Source organism: Corapipo altera, unplaced genomic scaffold (genome assembly GCF_003945725.1).
Source record: "Corapipo altera isolate COAL_440 unplaced genomic scaffold, ASM394572v1 52b, whole genome shotgun sequence".
Taxonomy (NCBI): domain Eukaryota; kingdom Metazoa; phylum Chordata; class Aves; order Passeriformes; family Pipridae; genus Corapipo; species Corapipo altera.
The window spans coordinates 3,782,659-3,804,233 of NW_020884922.1; the positions used below are offsets into that span (position 1 = coordinate 3,782,659).

The window sequence follows — 21,575 nt, forward strand, 5'->3', positions numbered from 1 at the left end:
ACAGCGGGGCAGAGCCGGGCACAGCGGGGCAGAGCCGGGCACAGCGGAGCTCCGCGGAGCGCAGCCCGCCCAGCGCTCCCCGCCGCCCTCCGCCGCTGCCGCCGCTCCCGCTCCGCCGCCAAGACGCCGCGCTTCTTGTACCGCGCCAAAGGCGGGTGCCGCTCGGCCAAGATGGGCCGGCAGACGGCGGCCGGCGGGCGCACCATGCAGCGCTCGCAGAGCCGGAGCAGCCTCTCCGCCTCCTTCGAGGCACTGGCGGTCTACTTTCCCTGCATGAACTCCCTGGAGGAGGAGGACGGAGGTGAGGGGCCGGAGCCGGTGTCAGGGTCTGGAGGAGGGCAGCAGGTGTGCGCGGGACCGCGGGCGCTCCGGGGTGCTCCAGGGATGGGGCGGACTCGGAGGTGGCCGGGAAGGGCCGGGGGTCGGTGCTGAACGACGAGCTGGATGGGAGGACGCGAGTAACGGAGAGTGACTTGGGCTGAGAGACAAGTTGGTAGCACCGTGCTTGTAGCTGGAGAGTGAGGTGTCATTTAACAGATAATTTTTATCATCACACTGTGAATGAATTTATAAGCTGAGCTGTAGTAATGTTGGAAAAAGAAACCCAAAAAAAGGGATAGAGGACCTCTCCGTTTTCTGCTCACTCATAAGAAAAACGAACCATGCTTCCTTGCGGGTGGCTTTCTGACACTGCGTGGGCTTCCTCAGGTATCCCTTGTCTGTTACTGTAACATTATTCACACAGAACAGTAGAGTTGAGCAATGAAATACTGGCTCTGTGTAACTTTTTCTTGGGGGCAGCAGTATAGGTAGAAGGCTATGGGTACAAGTAGACCTTGCAGGTCACATTCACAGTTAATCTCTACTCATAAAAGTAAATCCAACCGGTAAAGCATGTGTGTAATTTTCATATATTTATTGCAGGACCAGAACTTTACCTGACAAGAGAAATGTAATGGATTTTCTCTATAGCCATGCCCCCCAAAAAGGGTGCTATTTGGAATGTGTGTAACAAATGTATAGTTAAGCATGGCACAAAACTCTACCCAGGATAGAACTTGTGTTTCATGAGTTTGTTTTGAGTATACTGGTTTCATAAAGAAAATAGTCTGGTGTGTTTAAATATGTTTATATATAGAATGAACTGATGGGCTTCACCTTGTTAATCAGAACTAATTCAAGATTTTTAATTTCATTAGGATTCATGGAGTAATTGCACCTTCAATAGATTTGAGCAATATAAAACAGAGATACCAATGTCCAGTGCTGCTACACAAACGTGTATCAGCTATGTGTGTACACCATTCATGATCTGTATTTAAAATATCTGTATGTACATGTGTCACCTTCCACATCTCAGGCTGAAATTTCAGTGGCAAATACGTGTCCCCAATTTTCACACATCTTGATTTATCTTTTCATGTGCAACAGTCCCTGAAGTCTCTTCTCCAAAGCACATTTTGTTTCTGATGTGAATGCTGAGGTGTGGTCCCCCACCTTTCCCCCGCTCCTACTCTGGAGCTGACCAGGTTGCCCCTCTTCGTGGAAAAGAGGGAGTTGCTCCCTGGAACAAACCGTGAGGTGCTTCAGAACTCTCATTTGCTCCCTTCCTTTAACAACAAAGTGAACTGCAAAATATTCCCAGTAGACTTCAGGGTAGGCTCCAGAGGGCATTTTTAATCTTTTGATGTGTTAATAAACATTATGGCTGAAAACACACACTGAAAATAACATAAATTAGGCTACACATGCTTAGGTATCCTTAAGGATTATTTTTCTTTATCGTTCCAAAATAGTTTTCTTTTCAGTCCTGATTTTTAGCTACAATAATTGAATTAATCTGGTGTGAAATCAGGGTATTGATTTGTTTTGTTCTAGTTTGTTTTCTTTACTTCTCTAGGAAACACTTAACTTCTTCCTTGGTTGAATCTGTATATGTTTAAAACTGTTCACTGGTTCAAAGAAACATGAAATACATGGAAGGCAGTAGAGGAATATCTGTAAATTTAAGTGTAATTATAATGATTTATTTAGTTTCTGCTGGCAAGTTATTTAAACAGAAGTGTTAAAAGAATGTATACTGATTCACATGTTGTTTTGCTTTATGTTATCTGATCCTATTTAGATGTAGTCTTACACTTGGAAATGCATTAAATGTAATTCCCATGAAAAAATAGAGATGTAATTGCTATGCAGTTTTTATGCATCTAAGTTTCTGCTACCTGAGATTTTAGACATACCAGGTTACAGAGAAAGTGACAGGCATGACAGTTAAGTTCTTTTCCCAAGTGCTCTCACTGGGATTAGAAAGAAAAAAATTGTGATATCTTTTTTTTTCATCTCAAGTCACCTCTGCACTCAAATTGGAATTTGTTGTCTTCTGAGTGCTTTCTGCAATTATATTAATGTACCACCACTGCCCTTAAGTAGGTGTGGTACAGGCACTCCCATGTTCACGCAGATAATGCCTGAAAAAAGAAATTAAACCCACTTCATAAGTTAACTACCCTCAAGGTGTAGTTATTTCTATGTATGAATAGGTTAAAAAAAGATATCCTTCTACAAGAGTGCCTTTTTCTTATTTTTTTACATTTCGCACTCAATCACATTTTTAATACAAGTAGGAAATCTGACCTGTTGAGGCATTTTTTTTGTGATACTCTCTTGAAGACTTTATTCATTAACTGCTGAAATCAATAGACTGGTCCAGAGGTATATCTTTCAGAATGAAGAAATATGAGTACTGTCAAGTTCAGAAGTAAGTGAATAGTAAGTATCTCAATACAACTGAATAGTAACTCAATACAACGTATTAGTAAGAATAATTTCAGAAACTATTTTGAATGTGATGATTGAGAAGATCCATTTACATGTCAACTGATTAAAGAATGAGACTTCTTAAGCCCTGGCATCCAAGCTCTGATGTACTGAAGAAGTGGGCTTCCATTTTCCAGTTGGTAGCCATGAACTTGAATCATAGAATCATCAAGGTTGGAAGAGACTTTCAGGAACATCTAATCCAACCGTCCACCCAGTACTACAACTGTAACCCCTAAACCACTAAATCACCCAGCACCAGATCCAGAGGCCTCTTGAACACCTCCAGAGATGGTGACTCCACCACCTCCCTGGGAAATCTATTCCAATGCCTGACCACCCTAACAGTGGAAAACTTTTCTCTACTATCTAATCTGAATCTCCCATCTCAGATTAAGGCTGTTCCTCTAGTCCACTCACTGCAGGCATGGTAGAAGAGACTGACCCCCACCTCACTACAACTTCCTTTCAGGTAGTTGTAAAGAGCGATGAGTTCCCCCCTGAGCCTCCTCTTCTGAAAACTAAACAAACCCAGCTCCCTCAACCACTCCTTATGAGATATGTTTTTTAGAGCCTTGTTGCCCTTCTCTGGACAGGCTGCAGCACCTCAGTGTCCTTGAAGTGAGAGACCCAGAACTGAACACACTGCTCAAGGTGCAGCCTCACCAGTGCAGAGTACAGGGGGAACTTGCCATGGTTAGGCCTGAACTTGCCGTGGTTGTCCAGATTTGCAGCACAGGGAGCTGCTATTCACACTAGCATTTCCTACTTGCTGATTAGTTGAGTCCTTCAAGTTTACGCATTTTGATTATTTTTAAAGGAGTTTATTATTCTTAGCCATGTCTAGTAAAAGGTGTTAAAAAATAGTTCTTTTCATCATCAATTTTTTTCTAGCATGTGTGCATGTGCACACACAGGACTAACATGTCATTTGGTACCAGAACAAATTATGTATCTTATCAAAGTATCAAGGATTTTAAAGAGCATCTTTTGCATTTTCTTAGATTCATGTGGGATAAAATGTATAGTCTGCATAGTGAAGTGAGAATTGGTGTCAAATAATGCTTGGAACAGACTTAAATTACGTGGAAATTGTTGAAGAGGCATGGGACAGAAGACAAATCAGTACCTGTATGAATGCTCTTGAAACATCCAAAGCCTCACATTTTTCTTTTTGAAATTAAGGGAAATTTTGTCACTTTCAAAAGATGAGGGAATTTCCAATGTAAATGCATGTGACATCCTTTTAAATGTCTATGTAGTCATAATGCAAAAATCTTATGCACATGATATATTTACAAGTAGTGCATATGAATATACTAATCTTTTCTGTGAACAACTGGAATAGGTGCTAGAGCAGATTACTGAAGAAGGTTACTGGAGCAGGTTACTGGAGAAGAATTGGAGTTATCCAACATCCAGAGAAAGGAAGAGAGATTCAGACCACATGTAGTCACTAGAAAGCCTACATCTGTTTTTATGAGTGGAACTGGTAACTCGGTGTTTCCTCAAACTCCAGTGTGTGTATTGTTTGCTGTAATAAATTTCCACTACAGTTTCCTTTTTATGCTCTGCTTACATTCACTTTTGATTTGCATTTGCACTGAGGTGTTGGCATAAACTGTTAAATAGCAGGTTGCCAGGAGTGCAGCTATGGAACTGTTGGTCATGGCAAGATCTGTGTGCAGAATTATGCCTGCCAAAAGGGAGTGTACTTCAGTTTAATATCTTCTTTTGCAAAGGTTTTTGGGTGGTAGTGAAGCTATGAGATTGAAGGGGAAAGCCAAATGCTTTGCAGGTGCTCAAGACAATTCAAGAGATAATTTATGATAATGTAAGTCATAAATTAATTCAGAAAGAACTGGAAAGCATCTTGGTCTCCCAGTATGTTAGAAAAACAAAAGGCAATTAAAAAAAAAAAAAAGCCACAGAATGTTCTTCAGTCCAAGACAATCATGCCAAAAATAGCAAAAATTAGTTGCATTAGCTAAGAAAAAATTATGTTACAGTTTTGCATATTGATGTATACTGAAAGAAGTATCTGAGTGTTGCTGCAAGAGTTCAGCAGGAATAGAAGCACATTATACGCTCCTGTCACTTGGCTGATAACTAGCTGGGAAACTTGCTGGAGGGGTTGTTCGATCCCACATAGGTATCAGCAGGAGTGCTGCCAGTGGGTGAAGGGTTGGGACTTATTTAAATGTAGGCTGAGCTGCTCAGTTGAGCGCTGTAGCTGGCTTCAGTGGCATTTCTCACTGATTAATCATTGCTCATTGGTAGAGCTGGAATAAAGCTTGGCAGTTCCTGGATTCTGTTCCTGTGGTTAGACCTCCAGATCACACTGTCCCTCTGGAGGTCCCAGTAGACAATAACAAGCAGACAATAATTTGACCAGAAATAGAAAATGGGGGAAGTAGTAACAATCAATTCATTAGCAAGTAATTATTAAAGTGAAGAGAATTCTGCACATGAAGTAGTTATGCTTTAAAATTATCATCTTAAAAAGAATAAAGTTATATAGGAGTATCAGGCAATGAAGAAAATGAGAATAACTACATCTTCTTAGGGGAACTGGCCTACTTTTTGGCCTTGGTGGTAAAGATGACCTTGTTTATGTGGAATGTTCGTAGGCAGAGGCAAGGAGGAATATGAAAGAAGGGTATAATACCCTGTGACAGGTTATCTACTATAAAAGATGAAGCTTTAAAGATCTTGGTTTGATTGGTGCTAACACATCAGAGATCATCTACTGCACATTTCATGCAACAGTGGGGTGGCTCATCTTTTAGATGATAAAATGCACTCTGTGCAATAGTAATCGTTCCATACAGAATCTGCATGACATTTAAGTTTACAGTTGAAAATTTTTTCTGTTTGCTGTCAGGGCAAGGCTCAGGGGCTGAGCTGAGTTAACCTTTCTGTCAGGGTGGTGAGGCTGGGTCTCTCCCACTTCTGCAGCTCCACAGGCTGAGTTCCAGGGTGGAGGCAGTACAGCAGGCATTTCTAGCAATTTGCATCTTTCCTTCCAGTTGCAAATGTTTTTACCAGTTTTTACACTCAGGTACTATACTAATGAAGTAGCTGTAGATGCCAAGATGGGGTGAGACCTTTTGAAAAATAAGCATAGAAAAAAACTATACTGTTGCTGGCAAAGACAAGACTGTGACAAAAAAAAAAAATCACGTGTGTTCTGAGAAACCTCTGGGAAAGTTAACAGAAAAGTAGAAGAAACTGCAGAAGGATTAGCATTCAAAGTACAACATACTTCAACCTGCCTTAGGATAGAAAAGCCCAGTGGAGTTTTAAAGCTGTATTTCTCTTATAGTTGTATTACTGTTCTGAGCTTCTAGTTACACTGTACGTACATGTATCTGAATAGCTTACAGATAACTCAAGTATGGCTATAACAGCAGCAGTGAAGCCACAAGTTGCATCTCTGGTGGCACCTACGTGAAAGTGAAAAAACCTGTCTCATTTATATCTACACACTGTAATTGTCATTTTTCAATGTCAAGGTCAAGTTTAGTCAGAGCAGCAACATGCTGTATTGTCATTGGAGAGGTAAATGTCTAATAGCAGTACTTTGAAAATGGGTCATTATGGTGTGAAATTTGCTCAGTTTTTTGTGAACTGTGGTTATTTAAATAATTATATTTGCATAGGATCATTACTCATGTTAGACAAAGCAAAGGAAGAAGAGCTGTTTCTAATTTGTGTAATCTCAGTAGCCATCCAACTCCTTGGCACCATCTATCTCATTAAGCCCTAATAGAGGCTGTTGAATTGTTTCAATACACTTGCTACATCATTCAACAATGCTGCACAGATCTGTCTGATAGCATATGTAATGACCCTTGCTATACTAAAAAGAATCAAGGTTGGATTGAAGAATAGTGTTACTGTCATTATTACATATTTAGAAAGTATCTCTCACTTCATATATAATACAAAAATAAAAAAGCAGTTCTAAACTCCTCAATATATATACTGTTTGCTGTTTAGGCAGTTTTAATCTGCTCTTGGCACTGCATGGAGTAATGATTATTAATAAATGCATAAGAATAGATTACATCCTGAAAACTGAATGTACACATAAACATAAAAACATTAGCTCTCAAAACCGCAGCAATGGTTTCTATTTACTTAATATGATCATCCTTTGTCATTGGCAAAATCAAAGACTGGATGCAAAGATTTCTTGTGATGAAGATGTGCACCTATTTAGTTATTCCTTATATAAATGGTATACAAAATTAGAATGTAACTCCACAAAATTGCTTGCTCTATTTTTCAGGACTTTAATAGCTTTGGGATGAGACTGATTTCCCACTGCTTTGCACTTTTTGTAGTTATAGAGGTTGTTGTACAGGATATACAAAGTAGATATAAAATGGTACCATTCTGTTTTGACACATGCATGAAGTATTCATAGAGTCAGACCTGTTATATTTGAATGATAAGAACATTTATCTGCATGGAGATAGGAGCTGCTCTAAATGAGGGTTCCTGAAGAACTGTTCATTCAGGTCACTTGCCTCATGGGACTGTGGGCTACAAAGCCACGTGCTTCTTCATTGTTGTATCTCTGTGTTCAGTTCTACAGCAGTTGTGCAAGGCTTTTGTAGGGTGCATCCTCTGACCACACCTCGAAAACTGATGGCCTTCTCAGTAACAGAAAGGCTGAGAAGGCTTCTGCAGTAGTGCTGGAAAGGCCTGAGTGGCTTCTATTGCTGATCTCTATCTCACTGTCAGGTGTTGTGCATTTCTAAATAGAAGTCATTGGGATAGCATATTCATTCTGCATTTGATGTCTGCTGATTTTGTATTGCATCAGAACTAAACATTTTTTATGATCCCATATTTGAGATATTTAATGTGGAACGGTATTTTTTCCAAGTTAGATTCAAACCTTTGTGGATCTCTAGTTGGACTGTCTAGTAGTTTATTAACTCAGTAAATCTCAGTATACAGTTGACCTGCCAATCAATGTATCTTACACAAACTTGAAGAAAATGTTCCTTCTTGGCTCTGCAGTCATACATTTGAAAAAATAGCATAAATATAATAGAGATGTCCTGATCTCTCTTGGGCCAAATAGGTGAATAAATTATAAAAAATAGTTTATTTTCTTAGTGTGTATTATAAGCAAGATCTGTAATCAGCATCTCTAAAACAAAGGATCCAAGCAGACATGCATAGCCTGTTTGTTGTTAGATAGTCAGAGCCAGGTAACAAAACAAGAAGTGGAAATCACAGCAGGACTAACACCTCTCTTCCTTACAGCTGCGGTTATTTAGTTTTGATTCCCTGGGATGGCTGCCAGTCCATTGTTTTGTCTGTTATCATGGTTAAATTCTTTGTCAAGGGAATGGTCAAGCACCAAGCCTCCGTGCCATGGTGCTGTATATACTTAACTGGGGTTTCCAGGAGTGTTACCTAGCACAGATATTGAAAACAAGCCTGTCATGGTTTGAAATAGCCCCATAGGATATCCAGGATGGCTATTTGTCCTTTTTATATGTAGCATGTGATTCTGAATAGTAACACCAGGGATACTAGAGTTTAAGGACCATTAAGTAATTAGTTATTGTGTATGTAGAAATACAGCTCTTTGTTAACACTCCAGTCTTGTAAAAATGTTTCAAAAACCTTTTGGGGACTGTAAGTCTTGAAGAGCTTAAACTGATGGATGCCCCACGTAGGCAGAAGAAGTTTCTGTTGTCTGATGCTTTTAACAATTTTATGAAGGATCAGTTAAGATTGGAGAATGGACATCAGAACAGGAGTGAAATTAAAGTGGCAGGATAGAGCTTTAAACACATCAAGAGGTGGGAGAGAATAAGGAGCAGGTGCCTGCCTTAAACCACAGCATTGCTTGGAAGCTGTGTGTGGTAAACTGACTTTAAATCACATGATCACAGCGAGCCATGGGGATCTTTTTCAGACTAAACATATGACCAGCCTTGCCATGACAGGGAAATGGAATGCAGACAAAGGATGCTGTAACCTGGCCAGGAAAAACTGAGATTGGTGATGTCTGCCTCTTGGGTCCTGTCTATGGAAATTCATCAATAATGGGATGCCAAAGCTTCTATACCAGCCTTTGACCAGAAGTTCAAGCAATGGTTTTGCACTTGATTATTTCATTCAGTTCTCTCTTTCTTTTATTTAGGTGCTATCTTAATTAACCTTAATCTTAATTAACCATGCTTCCATTATGTCCAGAGGAAAGAACAGCACGAGAGTGAAGAAGGGTTTCTTGATTGAAAATGAAAAACTAGTGAGGCCTCACAAGAAATTTAAAAGTGCAAACTGAGGCTGTAAGCCCAGACTCACACTTTCCAAACCTGGCTGCTCCCTTACTGAAGGCAGCTCTGCTTTGGGCCTATCCAGGCAGGCTACTTCCATCCTAGTCACAATTTTTCAGTATTTTACCTTCAGGTATTCATGGAAGCAGGAACTAGAACACAGGTCTTCCCTTCTTCCTTACAAGTAAGGGAAAGCCCCTGGTTACAGTTTCTTCCTGTCCCTACAAATGCTCTTTGGGCTTCATAAATGCTGACAGCATGCACTGTGAAAACCTTCAGTGGAGGGGCTGTAGCACAACACTTCAGAAGCTGGTTGTTAGCATTGGCCTCTGAGGTGTGCTCAAACTCAAGTGACAATGGAATCTGGGTTTCCCAAATCCTGCTTAAATTAGTAGATCCTAATCCATGTCTTCTGCTTGCGGTCTGTGGGTGACACAAAGAAAGAAACAACGTGGTTGTGGTTCCCAGTATTTCAAAAGAAGCTAAATGCCTTGTTCAATGCAGCCAAAACGTGGGCTGTTTCAGATACAGAATGAGGAGCTGCAAGGGAATTTAGACCTTCTCGGTCCACCTTTTCTTTAGTAGGTTCAATTGTTGGTAGACTGTCTCTGATGATTTTATCTAGCCTGGTGTTAATATGCCCAGAGCAGATAACAAGATATGTAAAGAGTTTGACTCTTGAAAAATGGTCACTTTAAGGCAGCTTGTTCTTTTTGTGGATCTAACTCCTGAGTTCAAATGAAGATACTGAAGCAGTTTTTATGCAGCCTTTTTGTTGAGGTGGGGAGAGCAGACAAGAGCCACCTCAAGCACTTGAGTGTGTTTCTGAAGCCACAGCTGCTCTGTGCTCTGTACTCATTACAAGTGCTACCAAGAGATCGCGTACAACCTGGGGAGTGTCATAGCCTGCCTGCCTCTGCCTGTGCCAGCCACGTTCTCTCTCAGGGCTCTGTGCCTGCTGAGGAGCAGTTGTAGGAAGTTCTTGCTGAGAGCAAGCTGAGAGCTCCCACTCTCCCCATGAGAGGCAGATTTCATCTGGCTAGATCCCAGATGATGGAAGATGATGTGTTGCATTCACTGCATTTTTTGACTTGTCCTCATCTGCTATTGAAGATCATATCAGTAGTTTTGCATCTCTAATTTGCAAGTGATTTGCACTCCAAGTTGTGGGAACAAATAATTCTGCATGTAATTTAGAAAATGTGGCCTGCGGAGTCTATTTGCAGTAACCATATTAGTTAAATTACCAGTGTGATTAACCATAAGAATGAATGTGCTTTCATAAATACCAAAGCAATTATTTCTGGTAATTTATTCCACTCCTTACAATATGGCTGCAAGAATCTGAACTAGTGTTTTGAGGATAATGTATTCCATATTTTGTGATGGGGAGTTGAGAGAAATTTCATCCTGCTAGGGCAATTAGCTTATACTAATTTGGAGAACATTTTCAATGTTCTTTATTAGAGTTTAGGAAATTGTGAGTAAAATGATTTTCAGTGTAGGTGGTCAGCAACATATTTAACAAAAAAGTACACTTCTAAACCCTCTTGTTTCCGTGTCCTTTTATTTGGTAAGATTAAAACAGCATGCATAACATGAGTGTATATGTATAAACACTTTAGGATTATAAACCCCCCACTTTTACAGTGACACCAGTTACATGTTTATTTCTGTGTTTGTGTCAGATGCATTCCCAAATTATTCATCTAGCTAGAGATTAACATTACTTCAGTTGGTTTCATTCAACTGTATAATTGTTTTCACAATTTTTTTTTTAAATTATCTGTCTTAAAAGAAAAAGAACAACTTTAATTCATGTTGTTGGTTTGTTCCTTTTGGTCTGGGTCCAGTACAGAATGCAGCCACATGAGTAGTTGAGTAAACACAAGAGAGGTTTCAACTTCCAGGCAGGAATGAGGGAAACCAGTTTGGATTTACTGGAGTGATAAGATCTTCAACTAGATGTTCTACCAGCTACAACCTGGAAGTATGGCACTAAAGGCTATTTCTTTGAGTTGAGTAAATACTTTACATTTTCATTGCTACTCGCTACATTTTAAGTATTTGAATGCTGAATTTATGAAACAAATTATGGATGATACAAATACTGTCTTTGATTTTAAATTGTTTGAGGAATTTTAAGATTATTTTTGATTTATTAACATTTTTCCAGGTATAAATGTATTGCTAGTATTGTGGGCAATCAAGTGGGAGTATTTCTCATGTGTATTATTACATATTAGTTTAGCCAAGGTTCATCTGAAAGAATATTCATCTCTCAAGCAGTGGCTCAGGAGTCATGCCTGTGATATGAGTCTTCTTCTATACCTCTCTTCCAAGTTGCCATTTTGCTGTTGAAATCTTCAATTCTTATTTCAAGAAGCATCAAAATCATGATTAGGAGCCTTACTGATCAAAGGTCAGATCTTTGGAGACCATCAGAGAGCACTGACTGTTCCCGTTGAAAGATAGGAAATAGTTATTCACGTTATTATAGTTATTCCTTTTGGCCCTCCTTAAATTCACTATTAAGGTCAAAATGACTACTGTTTACCACTCACACTTATACAAAAGTTGGATTTATTATAGGTGCCTAACTTCATGCTGTATCAGAGTTGTATCTTATCAGCTGTGTGCCTGTTGTCATGTGAACCAGAGCACTTACTTCAATTAAAATCAATGTGGGAAAGTAAAACTACTTAAAAATAAGTTTTAGAGGGATGCTGTGAGCAGCTACACATGTGCCTCCATGAAGACTTGAATGGCAGTTGCACTGGTTCTGCCTTGATTTCTCAGTAAATTGATGTGCAATGAACATGTTGATTTTTTTATTCTATGAATTTTCTTCTAGAGTGAAGGCATGCAGACTTATAATTCTAATTCAGAACAAAAAAATCTGCCTTACAAATTAATAAAAGTTGCTATATACTCCTTTGTGTATCACATAATCAAACATATATAGCACCCAAACCCCAAAATCTTTGAAAGATACGATATGAAGATATTAAAGAATCATGCAAGATGTAGATATTCTGTTAAATTTGCATGAAAGTGAATATTTACAGATCAAAAGAGCTCTTGGAATGGGAGAGTAATATCCTGTAACAATACAATAACAAACATGGGGCTTCAGGAGTTGTGTGCCTTTCCTGTATAGCTATGATACAGTGTACCTTTTCTACAAAACTATAGCACAATATTTTTCTGGCAGTTTTCTGGGAATATTTCTTTCAAATGAGTGCTTGTATTTTAGAACAACTCTGGGCCAATGCTGGAAGTCAGCTGCCAGCTTTCATCAGTTGAATATAAATAATAAAACAGCAGGTGCTTGGAACAATACAACACAATAGAAATGAAATTGTTGCTTTCTGCCCTTCATTTTTCATATTTCATGTTAGCCTGGTATCTTTTTTATTTGTATTTTTTGCATCAGGTATTGATGGGCATTTTGAGAAATAGTTTTGATTAGCAGCAAATTTTTTTTCATTCTATTGGGTACTACATTCATGTGGGCAGCTGAAGTTCTAGAGGAGAATTACTACTTCTGTTATATTTACATACTGATTAAAAGTTATGGTCTTAAGGAATATGTAGAAGGCTTGTAATAACCAACATGATTTGAACCACTCATGATACTGCTATAGAAATGTCTCACTGCTGTTAAATATTGCAGAGTTATTAATCTTTCTTGACAAGGAGCTGGTGGTTTTCAAGGTCTTTTTGGTGTCTAGTTCCCACTTCATTTAATTTCCCATGTTCTTTATCTACCCTCATTGTATCAATATTTAAGAATTCTGTTATTATTTGGTGTAGCTTACATTTAGAGTTCTTGCTCTTTTATAATATTATCTGTATATCACACATCACTGTGCTGAACTCAGAGGTGTATAGAACAGAAAAAAGAAACTGGTATGGAAAATTACTTGCTCCATTGCAGGGAACAGCATTTAAAATCAGAAATGACATAGAGTGACTGTCTTATTCATGAAAGAAAAACTGAAACTTCATTCCTACTAATTTTTTTGTGTGTGTGTGTTTTGTTCAGTATATCTTCCAGTTGACGTTTTGATCAAAATTCCTAAATGTTACTAAAATACTACTGTATTGTTTGAGTATTTTTTCCTGTGTCTGATACTCAGATGCCTGTTATGTTGCTGTTTTTACAACTAAAATTAAACTATGCAAGCATAGAAAAATCGTTATTCTTGGAGGTGGTGATAAAGTTTCATATTGTGCATAAAAGACAATACTGCATATTTTAAATATAAATTTAAGGTAGCTAGTGAATAGAGAAGAAAGCATGGGAAGGGTTCTTGATTTGTGGTTTACGATCCTCATTAATGGATATCTGTAACTTGATTTAGCAGATAATGACCAAATGTTTTAAAATAAAATAATTCATCTGCAGGTTTTGACATCATGGTAACATTTTAATTGAATTCTTAAGAGGGATTTATTCACCCAAAGAAAATATATTTTAAACATGCTAGACTATGGGTTGTTTAAATCTGGTTACCTCCATGAGCAGACTTGCTTTGTGTACATGCTGTCTGACCTTGAAAAGCAGGCAGTGACAGAGCTAAGGTCCTGTAAAAGAGATTTACGATGCTGCTCGACTATTATTAAAAACTTGTTAATTTTTAAATGGAAGTTTTGATACAGGTTGTTAATTTCTGTCTCTGAGTGTTCTTGCCACATGGAGTGGTGGTGTGCTGCCAGCAGGGCTGCCCAGCTGGGACAGCACAGTGTGATGGGGGCTTCTCTTTTGTTTCAACAGAAGCAGGGGGCAAGAAGCTGCGGAGCACTGTCCAGAGGAGCACTGAGACAGGGCTGGCCGTGGAGATGAGGAACTGGATGACTCGTCAGGCTAGCCGGGAATCGACGGATGGGAGCATGAACAGCTACAGTTCTGAGGGAAAGTAAGTGGTAGTTATAACTCTGTTTTCCTGACATTTCTGCACGAAACTGGTAGTTAGAGAGAAGCACAGTGAACGCTGTAGGTCCTGTGCAGTCAGAATTCCCTTCACAAGCTAGTGTCATTGATGGACCAAGCCTAAGTCTTCCGCTATGACAGAAAGTCTCCCATTGTTGGTGCAGTAAGGATGAGGCTTATTTCTGTTGTGCCATAAGAAAAGCTTCTGGAAGGTCAGAACATCAACATGAGGTGTGTCAGGAGGGGGAAACAGGTGCAGAATGCCAGGTAAAACACAGATAAGGACAAATTCTCTTCCAAAAACTCCTTGCATATGTCAGTGTTTTGCAGAGCAAAGCATTTCCAGAACGTTTCTAGGTGTCATTCACTGGGCTCTGCAGTTTTTCGAAGATTCTGCTACTTTAATCCTAAAGAAATTATCTGGGCAGAAGTATGAGTCTGTCACATATCATGCTTTTCATAAGAGCCCAAGTTAAAGACTTATGAGTGGTATACCCAAGACATTGCCCAGAAAAGTCTTATTGTGGGTTGATTTATTAGTGGTATTCACAGCACTGGTGATATATCTGTGCTGCACAATATATCTTACATGTCCAGGTTGATGCACTATATGCACTTGTGATGGACGTTTCTTTATTGTTGGTCATTACAAATCTCATTAGTTCTTGTTGCTTTGTAATGGGTCACAGATAATTTATGGCAAGAATTTGAATTTTAAGTTACTTTGGTCATTTGCCACAATGGATTTCAGTTCCATTATTGAATAGATGGCATTCTCAAGGACGTTTTTAACAAAATGTATAGAATGAATGCTGATTTTAAAAGGTGATTTTAAAAATAGCAATCAGTATTCAGTCTAATGACATCATTTCACTGTGTGCACTTGATATTCAGCCATTGAGTTCACAGTGACTGAGAAACGTGAGCAGTTTTACCTTCATGTAACTAAATAAGTGGTAAGGATGTGCATTAATATCTTACTGAACTGGTCTCATACGAATACTACAACAATTAACAGTGGTCTTTAATGTATTGGAAAAAGAGAGCATGATGGAAAAATATTGAGGATTAGTGCTTTTGTTACTTGTTTGTTTGTATGCTGGAGGCTGAATTGCTGTTTGTTGAACACTGAAATTTTGAAAATTACAGTAATTGTTTTGCAAGTTCCTTGTGAGCAGGAACACTAAGTGCAAAACATCTAGAAAACAAAAACCAAAAAACAAACAAACAAAATTTCAATTTTTTTTTTTTATTTTATTTCTAGTTTGATTTTCCCTGGTGTGAGGTTGGCTGCAGATAGCCAGTTCAGTGATTTTCTGGATGGACTTGGTCCCGCCCAGCTTGTAGGACGACAGACTTTGGCAACACCATCAATGGGTAAGAGTTTATGTCCTATAGATATGATATATTCTATTTGGTCTGGTAATTAGAACATAGAATTTATCTAGATTCCCTTTAAATATGGATTTCCCATGTGGTTTTGAACAACTCAGTTAAGACCAAAGCTATAACTGCAGCCAAAGTAATCATGGATGCTTAATAAGACATTCTAAAGTAGTAAGGTCCTTTGGAAAAAAATCAGTCTTTTATGTCTTCTTCGTCAGTTTTCCATCCTTAAAATGGGACTAATAAGACCAGTCTTTTCTCTGAATCCCTTTGATAATGTTGTATAAAAATGGTAATTTAGGTGCAAAGTATTTGTTATTATTGTGCTTACAGACTTTTTTAATATTCACAGGTAATCTTTTCATATGTGTCTTAAACTAAAGGCATGGTGAAGAGATTTCAAGCATCTTTACAGAACTGCTTTGTACTAATTCCCTTGATGCCTTTTTTGAATATGAAACTCTTAAGACAAGAAAGGGAAATTAATTTGAAGTAATAGGGGCATGGGAAGTGGGAGTCAAGATCTTATTGCAGGGTTTTTAAATAGTTTACTAACATAAACAGCAGTGAAGAGGGTAAGTATTAAATTATCTCATAGTGTTAAAATCCAGATCATACTTCCTGAAGGAAAGCAGATGATAGAAGTTACTACATATTCATCCTAGAAATTCTCATAACATTTCATATATTTAAGTATTTCTGAATTACAATGCCAGGATTTCTTTTTGTTACCTAGGAGATATTCAGGTGGGAATGATGGACAAGAAAGGACAACTGGAAGTAGAAATAATCCGAGCCCGTGGCCTTGTTGTAAAACCAGGTTCAAAGACACTGCCAGGTGAGGAAGAAAAATCTTAGCAACGATCTTAGTGCAGGGCCAGGAGTTGGACTTGTTGATCTTGATGGGTCCCTTCCAACTCAGTACATTCTATGATTCTAAGAATAGAGTTCTACCAAAAAAATCCATGTTTTTTCTGTTTGGGATGGTAAACTCTTATCAAATTTACCTCTCAGTAAATCACAGTGTTGTATACTCAAATGCATAACATATTGAAATGATATAAAAAAATCAACCCTACTTCAGGAGGAACTTAAAAATCAGGCTATCAGAAGACACAAAAATATTTCAGCAGTAGCAAATGCATCCTTTATTATGGGGTAGAAAGAAAGGTATATACTGAAGATTTTGTGTAGGAATCTTAGGAATGAAGAGGGAATCAAGAAACATGGAATAGGTACCTACTCAAAAAGTAGACCAGTATTTGATACTTATTTTATAATCTAACGTCCTATAACACTATATGAAAAGGACAATATAATGTTATTTTTAGCAAGCTCTTCTGCCAAAATAGAAATTGTGTCAGAGTCTTTTCTTCACTGATTTTCACCTTGTAGATAATTTTAAATTATTAACAATTTGGAGCATTGATTCAAATCTCACCAAAGTCATTGCAAGTCATTCATTTACTTAATAGGCCTATTTTGCATTTTGTACAGTAAAGGGACACTATATATAGGAATACCTGATTTTTTCAGGTCAAAATCTGAATTGTTTCATGGCAAAAGAGACATATAAAAAGAAGTCAAGAAAAAATATACCAGGGAGAAGAGTAAAAAAAATGCATAGATGCTTCGTGTGGGAATAATTATTAATATTGCTTGTGGAGATTTGTTCATATAAGTTATATATCCATTAAAAGGCAGATTTTTATATAATAATAGAAAGTGCATCTGTTATGCAAAAAATCTGGACTTCTTCTTTACTTACTGTTCTTTATATTCTTTCTTAAAAGCACCATATGTAAAGGTGTATCTATTAGAAAATGGAGTCTGCATAGCCAAAAAGAAGACAAAGGTAGCAAGAAAAACTCTGGAACCACTTTATCAGCAACTTCTATCTTTTGAAGAAAGTCCCCAAGGGAAAGTTTTACAGGTAATTTGCATCAACGTTCATCTGAACCTGAAAATGTCACCTGTACAGTTTTCACTGAATGAGTTTCAAACTTCCTTTCATGCTTCATTTGGCAATAAATTCTGATATTTAAAATACCTGTTGAGCAGATAATACAACAGTAATAACTGTTTTTGCAAGTAGAAAGTACTGAGCAAAAGTTAGCTGCAGATTATTTTGCTTCTACTGTGTATATGGGCTCCTCTCACTCAGTTTTCTCTGGTATCCTGGATAACTGGTCTGTTACTGCCCAGATCATTTCTGTGTCTCCATCATGAATTAGTATGCAAAGAACTGAACTATGTCAACAGTCAAATATTTCATTCCTTACTGCAATTAAATAAGCAGAGACATTTGACAAAACAGATTGAAGCTTTCATAATTTTTGCTGAAATCTTTCTATTTTCTTGTTTCTTTTCCCAACAGATAATTGTTTGGGGAGACTATGGACGTATGGATCACAAATCCTTTATGGGAGTGGCACAGATACTTTTAGATGAACTGGACCTGTCCAACATGGTGATTGGGTGGTTCAAACTTTTTCCTCCTTCTTCCCTAGTAGACCCAACTTTAGCTCCTCTCACTAGAAGAGCTTCCCAATCATCTCTTGAAAGTTCAACAGGACCTTCATATTCTCGCTCATAGCAGCTGTGAAACTGTTGTCATAGCAACCAGCGTTACAAAAAAATAAAATTACAGGTCGCAAACCCTGGTAACACTGCATGCTTAATGTTGTGTCTTCTGAGCCTGTTTCTAGGGCTGCAACGCGATCCTGTGTTCTCAAGGAAGTTGCACACATTGTGCCCTACAGAAGGCCCTCAGGTGATGGACTGAAATCATGAAGAACTGATAGGTTTGGAGTTCAGGGACTCAGTTTTGGTCCAATCTGAAGCCATGGACTAAACTAAAAAAATCAATCTGTTTCATGCAACAAAAGTCCTTTTCAATAGCATATCTGTTTTGTTGCTCCCGTTGCTTTATTTATCTGCCCTCTACTCCTAAAGCTTGGTTATGCCACAGAAATGGAGTTATCCTCCCACGAAGCCATGTTACAAGTCAGTGGAATAGCAGACAGTGGAAGAAAAGAAGAATGTAAGGATGCTGGAAAAGTCAACTGGCACTTGCAACAGTTGCTTGAGGTCTGAAAAATCTTCATATTGAAAAGGTTCAAGACTTAAAGTGGCGGGCTTCATACCTCCAGCTATTCACACAGTGAAACCCCAGACATGATGGACTCTCTGAAAAATAAAATTCTGTGGATATACTGTACTGTATGAAATTAAGAAACTTTTTTGCATGGACACAGATTTAGCTGAACACTTAAATTATTTTCTTGGGGCTGCAACTTGCAAAAAAAGAAAAAAGAATAAATCAGCCATTTTCAACAGTTTATATTATTTTTAAAAATAAATTTCACTAGTGCATGGTTTTAAAGGAAAGAGAATGCAACAGGGTGATTCAAAGACACACCACGTTTATCATTCTTTAAACCAATCATGGTCTGTATTTTTGCAGACTTATATTAAAAATAAAAAATAATTTCTAGCAAATATTTAAAATTCTGTTTATGTGACAAGAAATAAGTGTAATATATTAAATTTATTTAAATGTAAAAGGTACAAGCCTTGTAAAGTTCAACATAATGTGCAAATTGTACACTTCTTTTACCACCTCCTTTCTCTATCTCTCCTTCCAGTCTCCCTTCTTCCTTTTACTCTTTTTCCCCTCTACCTCCCAGGATGATCAGAATATTATAAAATGGCTACCTTTTGACTTATGCCCCATATTTGGTTCAGGGTTGCAGATTGTTCTGCATTTCTGAATTATTTGAGAAAAATATTGATTAAGAACTTACTTTTTTTCAAGCATGTTGAAAAGGATTTTGCAACATGGCTTGGGAGTACATTAATGTAATTCAGCATGTATTTGATAAAGAAGATATTTGAACTTTTTGCAATTTATTGTACAGTGCATGGTAACTTATTTTCATTTTTTTCTCACCTTCAAATTGAATTCTACAGCAAAATACTGGAATCATGTGGCCATTGTAAGATGTCTTCAATAAATTTGTTTTCAGCACCAGCATCTTTCATTCAAAGACTGAACTATCATTTCTTGAAGGTTTTTGGAAAGAGAAAAAATTAAGTACCTGGTTGATTTTTAGGAAATAAATTTAAGCACTTTTATTTGCACTAAACCAAATTGATTGCTACGTTTTTGAGATTACAAAAGCAACACAGGTTACTAATCCAGACAGTTCTTCTGCTGTAAAGTTCAATTTTCATAAATTACATTTGCATTGCAAAAGACATAATTAGGTAATATCAGTCTGGAAAATAACAGTCTTTGGTTTGTAAAATAGCCTTAAAGAAAGCTTATCAGTACCACTCTGACAGCTATTTGACACCATTATCAGAACCTCACTGCAGTTAATGCATCTTCAAAAACCTGGTTTTTGTAGCGTACAGTAACTACCATTGGGTGGTGCTGCAAGTTCAAGCTTCTCATTAAATTATGTTGTTTAAAGGGAATGTAACTGGCTAACATTTAATAACAAATATCCTTTTTTTCTGGGTCTTTGTATGCCTTTAATACCTACTTAAGGTTTATTATTGAAACCTTGCAATAATTTTTGAAGTATACATTACATTTACCTTTAAGGCCACACAGAATTATTCTGATTTTATTGAAAAATCTATTGAAGTTTCCCATTAACAAATTGTAAATGCCTCGTAAGAGGGCAAAAGTAATAACAGTATCACTTATAATGCCTTTTACTTTGTGCAATATCATAGAAATCGAGATTGTGTCTTGTCTGCAGAGTTTATATAATGGATTATTGTTAATAGACAGACTGGTAAAATTATATTTATTGAAATAATTTAGACACCTGTCTACCAGCAGCAAATAAATACTACTAACATACAGTCTACAATATCCCCTAGGATATAAACAAAAATACATAACCATTTTCCTGACACTGTGAGATGTGCTCACACATTCTTGTATGCATAGTCCTATATAAATTATTTCAAATTTTAAAATCATGGAGATGACACATGGAAGGTTTGTACATACTTGTTGTTATGCAGTATTTATTTTAAAAAAATTAATGTATTTTTTTTAATTTTCACACGTCTGCAACTCTACTTATGGTTTAGTCATGTAAATAGCACTATTCCAGTGATCACTGCTGTCTTGTACATAGTACGTTTTAAAAAGCTAAAAGGAATTACAGTTGGGGGGAAAAAAAAAAAAAGGGCAGATTAGGCCTGTCATGAACACCAACTAATGTAAATCAAACTCATTCTGGTGATGGTATTTAACACTTTAAATAAAACATTTTCTTTACAGAATTTGTGTGCAGCGCTTTTTTGCTTTTCTCCGAGGTGGGCAGCATCCTTCAGTGGAGCTGGTGACAAGCAGCTCATGCAGCTGAAGAACAAGCAGGCTTTTCTTCTCTCAACGGGGCTGCAGATGAAATGCCATTTTTAAGATGCCACAATCACTGCCAGGCTTGGGGAGCAGTGGGAGGCCGGGTCTGCCTGCCCCCAGCCAGGCATCAGGCTCTGTGCTCCGGCCACCCTCCAACTCTCACATGCCAAAAGACTGCACAGCTCCCAGGATGGAGCTGGCCCCAAGCTGCCAATCCTGGCTGTGAGGACATGCTTCAACTCCGATATAACCAACATACTAAATGTGCTGAGACTCTGAAGTGCTCCCACCATCTGCTGTGGAGTGGCTGCACCATCCAGTTAAGACTTCCAGCATATCTGTTTGCAGGCTTCCACCCTATCCCTAGATACCACCTAATACTAGCTGCCTTTTTTTGTGAGCAGGGTACAAATGAGGACAGAGTGCCCATCTGACAGTGATGGCTGCAGGGGCTCATGCAGCCTCCGCATCAGGGAGCAGGCAGTGGTCCAACACCTCTACAGCTGTGTCAGGGGTGGGTGGTGATGGGGGGGAGTGGAGACTTTTATTTCTACCTGACCCCTCAGAGGCAGCATCAGCACAGGCAGCGGTGACTGGGCAAAACGCGAGCACTTCATTAAGTCAAGTACCTGTGCCTTGGAAATTGACTGAAGAGTGAGAGGCTGCCTAGCAGTTTGTACAGCAAAGTGTGTGTATTTGATTACAGATATGAGGAAAAAGAAGCACTGCAGTACTGTCATGA

General features: G+C 38.1%; 1 protein-coding gene across 50 annotated transcripts in view; it reads left to right on the forward strand.

Moving 5' to 3' along the window:
* Positions 1 to 20,754, forward strand: part of RIMS2 (regulating synaptic membrane exocytosis 2) — a 448,206-nt gene extending 427,452 nt beyond the window's left edge. For all 50 annotated transcript variants that reach the window (XM_027657142.1, XM_027657165.1, XM_027657167.1 and 47 more), the window contains 5 exons: positions 13,906 to 14,047; positions 15,326 to 15,438; positions 16,184 to 16,285; positions 17,241 to 17,380; positions 17,825 to 20,754. In XM_027657142.1, the coding sequence (XP_027512943.1) occupies positions 13,906 to 14,047; positions 15,326 to 15,438; positions 16,184 to 16,285; positions 17,241 to 17,380; positions 17,825 to 18,043 (716 nt within the window). In that variant the 3' untranslated portion in view covers positions 18,044 to 20,754. The remainder of the gene's footprint in view (positions 1 to 13,905; positions 14,048 to 15,325; positions 15,439 to 16,183; positions 16,286 to 17,240; positions 17,381 to 17,824) is intronic.
* The last annotated feature ends 821 nt before the right edge of the window (positions 20,755 to 21,575 follow it).